General features: G+C 53.0%; 5 protein-coding genes across 5 annotated transcripts; 1 reads left to right on the top strand and 4 right to left on the bottom strand.

Annotated features, from left to right (window-relative positions):
- Positions 1 to 494, bottom strand: M421DRAFT_411487 (uncharacterized protein; the record flags this gene model as incomplete). Its single annotated transcript, XM_033590405.1, has 1 exon — positions 1 to 494. A coding segment is annotated over exon 1 (302 nt), but the record flags the coding sequence as incomplete, so codon positions are not given.
- On the bottom strand, positions 485 to 1,054 carry M421DRAFT_426911 (uncharacterized protein). The gene has a single exon (XM_033594536.1). It carries the CDS (start codon positions 918 to 920, stop codon positions 687 to 689), a length of 234 nt encoding a protein of 77 aa, XP_033442662.1. The 5' UTR covers positions 921 to 1,054; the 3' UTR covers positions 485 to 686.
- A 715-nt stretch (positions 1,055 to 1,769) lies between these two features.
- On the bottom strand, positions 1,770 to 3,812 carry M421DRAFT_426910 (FAD/NAD(P)-binding domain-containing protein). Its single transcript, XM_033594535.1, has 3 exons — positions 3,475 to 3,812; positions 2,839 to 3,424; positions 1,770 to 2,785 (listed from the first exon to the last, which is right to left on the bottom strand). Exons 1-3 carry the CDS (start codon positions 3,603 to 3,605, stop codon positions 2,042 to 2,044), a joined length of 1,461 nt encoding a protein of 486 aa, XP_033442661.1. The 5' UTR covers positions 3,606 to 3,812; the 3' UTR covers positions 1,770 to 2,041.
- Positions 3,813 to 4,681: 869 nt separating this feature from the next.
- M421DRAFT_366828 (uncharacterized protein) lies at positions 4,682 to 5,063 on the top strand. The gene is made up of 2 exons (XM_033589723.1): positions 4,682 to 4,746; positions 4,796 to 5,063. The coding sequence occupies exon 2, from the start codon at positions 4,803 to 4,805 to the stop codon at positions 5,013 to 5,015; it is 213 nt and encodes a 70-aa protein (XP_033442660.1). The 5' UTR covers positions 4,682 to 4,746; positions 4,796 to 4,802; the 3' UTR covers positions 5,016 to 5,063.
- Positions 5,064 to 5,103: 40 nt separating this feature from the next.
- M421DRAFT_426909 (tRNA pseudouridine synthase B) lies at positions 5,104 to 6,716 on the bottom strand. The gene is made up of 2 exons (XM_033594534.1): positions 6,290 to 6,716; positions 5,104 to 6,239 (listed from the first exon to the last, which is right to left on the bottom strand). Exons 1-2 carry the CDS (start codon positions 6,327 to 6,329, stop codon positions 5,155 to 5,157), a joined length of 1,125 nt encoding a protein of 374 aa, XP_033442659.1. The 5' UTR covers positions 6,330 to 6,716; the 3' UTR covers positions 5,104 to 5,154.

Here is a 6,716-nt window from a genome sequence, read left to right as displayed (position 1 = left end):
AGTGGCTCGTGGTCGCCGTTCATATGGAGGATTCGGGTGGCCATCTCTCTCACACGGGGATGAGATGGTGGCTGTGCACGTGAGTCCTCTTCCAGTATCCACTCTACTAGGAAGTTCTCCTGCTCCGGCGTCAATCGTTGTTGATTTGAGTGAGCTATCGCGTGTGGTTGTTGACCGCGTAGCCGGCCTCGCAGCGTCGATTCAGGGATCCCACACGCAGCAGCCGCCTTCCGCTGGCTCCTAAAAACACCAGAAACGAGACCATCAATAGCAGATTGGATAGCAACTTCCTTGGGATCCATTTTGGGTATGTGGCGTTGACAATAGATAGCTTCAAAAACAGAGGTACGCGTTGTGGTGGGGTGCGCGGGAACTATATGTGCGCGGAAAGTATATGGACTAGCTTATCGCCTTCCTCATGGAGCAGCTCTACGCGCTCAACTACCACTGCTCCTACCCATTCTCTGACTTGGTCTACTCCGGATCTCTATAGCTCCTCATAGTCCTTTTGGTTGTAGCCGCGTCTTTGGCCTGGGAGTCAATTACGGTCAACTTTCTTGCAACACTAAATTATACAACAGCTGTGGTACTTTTATCTGTCATATCAGTCTCGTCCTCTTCGCCTGGACAACCACAGTGGCTTGACCCCGATAACCGGACGTCATTTGCCGCCGCATCACGTCGACTTACGCACTCTTTTCTGGAACGTTTCCGCTGGTGCGGCACCCGACATGTGTTGCATACGCGCTCGGCTGGGCAGGTACTGTAGTGTACATCGGCACTATCGCAAGCATCGAAGAAGTAACTAAGCCAGCTAGACTGGCAGGACCGCTCCGGACCGTGCACCCTGTATATTCGGTGTTGGGGCTACTAGGGCTGTTGCGATGGTATTGCAGGGGTACTGTGGGAAGAAACGCCATTCATGTGTGATCATGATACGATGGGGGTCGAGTATCTGACTCATATGCGCAATGTGCCGCATCGTTAGATTCCTGGGGCAACCGACAAGTCTGTCAGACTGTAGTGGTTGCGCTTGTGATAATTGAGTATCGCCCCACCCGAAACATAGATTGTTTGATGTGAACGGCTACTTGTTCTTGAACACATGAACAGCATCCAACTGATCAACTTTCATACCTGTAAACATTTTGTCCTGCCAACGCCGCTACGATACCTTCGGATATAGCTCAGCGTTGTATCGCAAGGTTCATGACGATTTTGCTATTTCCCATGCCGAGTCCGAGGACACGGTCAGCTGGCGCGTGTTCACGATTTTCCGAAGCGCGGTTGAATCTTGGGCAGCTGCGCTTGTGAGGAAGGAGCTAAGCAGGGAAGATGACAACGCGCACGGTAGGCTGTGCTTCGTAATGGAGGGAGAGGTCTGTGTGGTGTTCGAATGCGAAGCGGGTGGAATTGAAAGTAAGAGTTTGTCGTTGTACCTGACCCTTCTATGCTCCTGCAGCTCTGCGGCCTTTTAGCACTGCCGTATAGATAAGCGATGATAAGACTACATTATAGCAGTATATAGCTCATTTCACAAGGTTCTTGGCGCCGGAGACGAGCTTGTAGTGAGCCCGAAATCATACCTCAGAACGTGCTCACGCTAGTTACCTCATTCTTCACGGCCGGCTGTTTGATTGCCAGATGCTGCTTCGAATGAGGTCCTTCTAGACATCAGCACCGAAGCTTCTGCACATATCGAGTTGAGTAGTACAACCGGTCTTTGCTCGAAAGCGACGTGACGCTCGGTTATACTGACTTCATTGGCGTACTGAATTAACATGAGCATGCTGATCGACCGAAACACCTGAGCAATCTATCTTTGCGAAACAACGAACACAATCTGAAATTTGTATAAGGGCGGAAGATAAAGACAGAAGTGTTTGTCACCGAGTCGGCCCACCTCTGAGATTCGGGGACTCCTGAGCCCAGAAATCGAGGTACGCAACGTGCATGACATCCAAAGTCGTCAGTTCGCATTTCGGTTCGTCAGCAAGTCTACGACGCATGTGTTGCATGTTATACAGACAGCTTTGCGACTTCAAAGCCTTGCAAGAGGTGGCCCTTCGGCAAGGAGCTTCTGCCTGGCCTTCTCATTCTGCGCCTTCCACCATTCCTTCCTTCTCTCATGCCCCGCCATGAAAACCTCAACCCACTTCTTGTCATATGGCGGCAGTCTCCTTCCCGGCTGCCCAGCCGCCGGCTCTCCAGCCAGCCTCCTCACTGTCTCAAAGTACTCCTCGAAGTCCGGGAACACCATTGTAAACCCCGGGCCGTCGCCCTTCTTGGAGATCCTTTCACGCTCCCACTTCTGCTGTTCTTCGAGCGGTGGTAGCCAGGCGCGTCCGGCGAGGAGACGCGCTGCGAGGACGGCTTGCCATTCGAAAATCTTAAATGTAAGGCCCGCGCCCACGGCTCCGACGAAAAGCAGGGTAGGGTCGTTCTGGTAAACGATGTGCTGGTAGAGGCCAGGGACGCGGTTGTTGTGGACTTTGATATTTGGAAAGCAGGGCAGGGACCAGGAGTAGCCTGTGCCGAAGATGATGTCGTCTACGTCTTCGACAAAGGTCCCGTCCGTGAAGTATACCGTCCTCTGGCCGTCCGAGGAGTCAATACGTGATATCGAGGGCTTCTGGGCGATGCCAGGGTGCTGAAACGCATGATCCCCGAAGTAGCCATTGGCTTTGTGACCAATAACCACGGCGTAAACAGGCGCTTTCGCTGCGCCGACAAGATCGTATGCAATATCTGCGCCTGAGACGGAAGCACCTACGATGACGACTTTCTAATCACGGTCAGCGAACGATGCATGCGCCACATTGACTGCGTCTCTCGTACCTTAGCTTGGTAGGCATCACGCCCGCGGAACATCTTGCTGTGCTTGACACTGCCTGGGTGCTTGCGCTCCAATGCTGCCAGGCCCTCAATTCTGGGTATATATGGGACGTTGAAGTGCCCACTGGCCGCGACCACGGCGTCGAACCACTCCTCCCACCACTCATCTTCACCTCTGACGTTGCCGTCTTTTCGCAACACCAATCTCCACTCATTGCCAACTTTCTCCGCCAGCTCCACGCTGGTGTTGTATGCCACTAGCTTCTCATAGCCATTGCGCTGTACGAGGGACTCGACGTAGCCACGGATCACCGCGTGAGTCCGGAAAGGTGTGTCGTCGCCATGCTTCGAGACCGAGAGTTGGCTTCGCTGCTCTGGGATGGCTTCCTGTGAGAACGACATGGCAAGGCTGTCGACATTGGTCTCGAGGTACGGGTACACCGAGGATTCAGCATAGCGTGCTTGAGTGACCTTCGGCTGTCGAGCTGGGAGCTCAGGAGGTGTCTGCAGTGGGAGATCGCCGGTGCGGTTTGCGAGCGCTTCGAGATCTTCGGGCAGGAGGTTTGGTGGCGGTGACTTGTCTTCCAGCCTGTCCAGGTGTCAGCCAAAGTGTCGTTGCTGTACGTTCAGGGCCTCTACCAGCAGCCACCCGGCGCTTCTCTCCGCTCGAAAACGCGGATGACGTCAAATGCCTGTTCCTGCGCCAGCGCGTCAATCGAGATAGCTCCAGACGGACCAAGTCCGATCACAGCAACGCGTTTGACAACCATAATGTCAATATTCGTTTCCCACGATGCACAAACAGCTCCAACGCGGGTCGCACAAGTTCTCAGTCGCTCCTAGGAGATCCGGAGAACTAATAAGAGACAAGCGTCGAGTAGCGTCAGACGACAACCCCCCACTCCATCGCATGCGAGGCACGTGGCTTGGCTGGTAAAGACGCGCATCCTGCTCAATTCGACGTTGCGTTGTTTGCGACATGCGTTCTGAGAATTGCGCGATCCTGGGTAGGACACTAAGTACCTAGTCCCGGATAGCTGGGCCCCACCGAGTACACCACTGGACGCCACGGTGTGATGCTCGAGCGAGCACCAGCCATTGTTCGCTAAAGAAGACCAATACATCTTCGACGCGACGAACGATGAACCGGTCATCTGCATCGCGGTTGGCACAGTAAGGGACGGCGAAAATGCCTCCCCTAGAAGCCCTTGGGCTGCACGCAAGTTGGTGACAGCCTGACAGGATGGCGAACTGCTCGAGTACAAATGTTGATTGAAAGCCCCGAGATTGTGTATAATCCAGACGTCCCTAAACAATTTCTCCATAGCTCGCTTCCAGAGGATTGGTACTCGGAGGGCCGGAGGGGATGACACCAAGATATCAAAAAGGTGCATACAAGAGCGGGTCCAAGAGCGACGCATCTAATACAATGGACGCTGTTGACGTCGACTCGAGCAAAGCAACGAGGCATGCAAGGCAAAATTAGGTACGTCGTTTTTGCTGCTGTGGCATCGTTGACCGATCCAGGGTCCATACCAATATCCTTCCTCTTGTTTTCTTGGGCCTGCTGGTCTTCTAGGTTGGCAAGATGTATCTCGCAAGTGTCTTGACCGACGGGTTCGCCAAGGGTATAGGCGTAAACCAGAACGCGATTGAGTTTAGAAACCAGTTCATGTAACCCGGAATCGTTCCACCAATGATCCCTGCGAACATTGTACTGCAACGTCGGGGACCCAGGAAGTGCAACTTGGCGCAGGTCTTCGATTTCGTTGCCATTGCAAAATTGTGAGTGATCATCGAAAAGAAGACTGGGTGGCTCGTGGCTCGAGACTTTCTCGGTTTGTATGTCTGGAGATAACACAATCATCCCAGTGTTGGCGAGTGGTATCCTACAGCTGGGTTTGCGTGTGAGTACGTCGTACCCTTCCTTGCAAGGTGCCAAAGCCTAACGATACGCTAGATTCTCGATGATCATCGCAGCCATCCTCCTCTTCCTTCTCCTGGCATTCTGGACGGTCCTCAGCCTTTGCTGTTCCCAGGACTGGTTTGCTTCAAAGATGCCGACCGCGACATTCTTAGGCAGCATCTCGAGGCATATGATAGAGAGAAGCCGCATGATGATCTACTGTTCTACAACTGAGGCTCGGCGATTCAGACGATCTTGGTCGTCGTCGACTTGATTTTTGCCATCGTGCAGGAAGGGGTACACAATCGTACAATCGGAAAGCTTTAACGAGGTGGAAATAGGACGGCGGCGAGGAACCATGGCTGTACTGTACACTCTGTAATTGACAACGATCTTAAGGTTGCTTACTGCGACTATACTGCTGCCTGATCGACGGATGCTTCAACCGTTTCTTCGACGCTTGCCGCTTTGTCATGAACAGGGCCGCCTGTAGTCGACTTCCGGCCCCATTTACCTTTGTATTTGCCACCTTGCTGCTTGATCCTCTCTTTCTTGGTATCGGCGACATACCCACCTCTGAATCTTTGCTTGGGCCTCTCGCCTTCCACTGTAGCCTTCCTTCGTCTTGCCTCTTCGCTTCGACCGTTCACATGCCCTCTGGCCATAGGATTTGCAAGCACCCATGCCTCAAGCTGCGGGCGAATCTTAGGTCCCCATACACCTTCTCCGCCGTCAATATCCGCATAAGTAATCGCAGTTGTCAGATCCGGCGAATCTGGAGGATCTTGCGTGGTGTAACTTGCCTGTCGTGTGCGAAGCAGAGTCGCCATGTGGGATCTAGACTGACAGGCAATGCCCAGATCATGCGCAAAGCTTCGGACATAGAAGCCTGAACAGACAGTCAATCGTATGCGTGCTGCAGGTGCGGTCGCTGGCTTCTCTTCCCCTGGATATTGGAGAACGTGCTGGCCTGCTTCGTACCATTCGAGCAACATGCACTCGTCAACAAGCATTCCCCTACTCTCGAGCTGTCTCGGCAGCGCCTGCCCATTGCGTACATATTCACAAGCTTTCTTGCCGTCGATTTTTAAGGCCGAGTAAATCGGTGGGGCTTGCGAGATAGTCCCTCGAAATTGGGCAAGCTGCGCTTCTACTAAGGTTCGAGTAACATGTGCGCAATTCGCTCGCTCGGTGACCACACCTGTGCAATCATAAGAGTCCGTGCTTGCACCGAACAGTACTGTTGTCTCATAAGACTTAGTGCAGGCAAGGTACTTCTGCAGCTGCTTCGTGCCTCGACCTATGCCAACAATGAGCACGCCTGCAGCTAGTGGGTCCAGCGTCCCGCCGTGGCCCATCCTGAAAACCTGGCCATCGCTTTTGCTGGTCCTTTTAGGCTGAGTCCGTAAGAGTGGTGCATATATCTGGGATGACGCAAATGTTGCCTGCAGCTTCTCAAGGACTTCTGCTGATGAAACATGGGCTGGCTTGTTGACAGCTGATATAAATCAGCGAAAAGACTAAAATGTGACATGACGGGAGACTCACCAAGTATCCCTTCAAGTACCATCCCCTCCGGCACTTCCATATCTGATTGTTGTTGGTATGAGGCGGCATCGTCGCAGGAAGTTTCATTTGACACTTGTCGCGCTACCCGTGGCCGTGCGGCCGATGAGCCAGTTCAGCCGATGAGCCACCCCAACGAGATATCAGCGATAGAAAAATGAAGCTGTAGAGCCACACTCAAAAGCTATTATCGCGAGAAAAGTTGGTGTATTGCTATACAGAGCCTTGCACTTCAATTGTGCTATTTATATTTGGCTGGTAACCGCGAGTTGCGGCCTCTCGCAGTGATTTTGGGTGGGGGAGACGCAGCTGGCGGTGCAGCGTCAACACGACTTCGAGCAGCCACAACACAACGACGCTTTGTCGGATTTTTTGCAGCACTGTGTGAGACTTTTCGCTTACGCTTGTT

This window comes from Didymella exigua, assembly GCF_010094145.1.
Source record: "Didymella exigua CBS 183.55 unplaced genomic scaffold M421scaffold_72, whole genome shotgun sequence".
Lineage (NCBI taxonomy): Eukaryota > Fungi > Ascomycota > Dothideomycetes > Pleosporales > Didymellaceae > Didymella > Didymella exigua.
The sequence above is the reverse complement of the archived record's forward strand: the minus strand, read 5'-3'. Positions and strand labels throughout refer to the sequence as shown.

Bases quoted from the DNA above. Each gene is read 5' to 3' on its own strand.
- M421DRAFT_426911 (XM_033594536.1), bottom strand. From the start codon at position 920: ATGGCGTTTCTTCCCACAGTACCCCTGCAATACCATCGCAACAGCCCT.
- M421DRAFT_426910 (XM_033594535.1), bottom strand. From the start codon at position 3,605: ATGGTTGTCAAACGCGTTGCTGTGATCGGACTTGGTCCGTCTGGAGCT. The intron at 3,425-3,474 runs GTAGAGGCCCTG...ACACCTGGACAG, and splicing joins GAAGCGCCGGGTGGCTGCTG to GCTGGAAGACAAGTCACCGC. The intron at 2,786-2,838 runs GTACGAGAGACG...GACCGTGATTAG, and splicing joins GTGATGCCTACCAAGCTAAG to AAAGTCGTCATCGTAGGTGC.
- M421DRAFT_366828 (XM_033589723.1), top strand. From the start codon at position 4,803: ATGATCATCGCAGCCATCCTCCTCTTCCTTCTCCTGGCATTCTGGACG.
- M421DRAFT_426909 (XM_033594534.1), bottom strand. From the start codon at position 6,329: ATGGAAGTGCCGGAGGGGATGGTACTTGAAGGGATACTTG. The intron at 6,240-6,289 runs GTGAGTCTCCCG...GATTTATATCAG, and splicing joins GGTACTTGAAGGGATACTTG to CTGTCAACAAGCCAGCCCAT.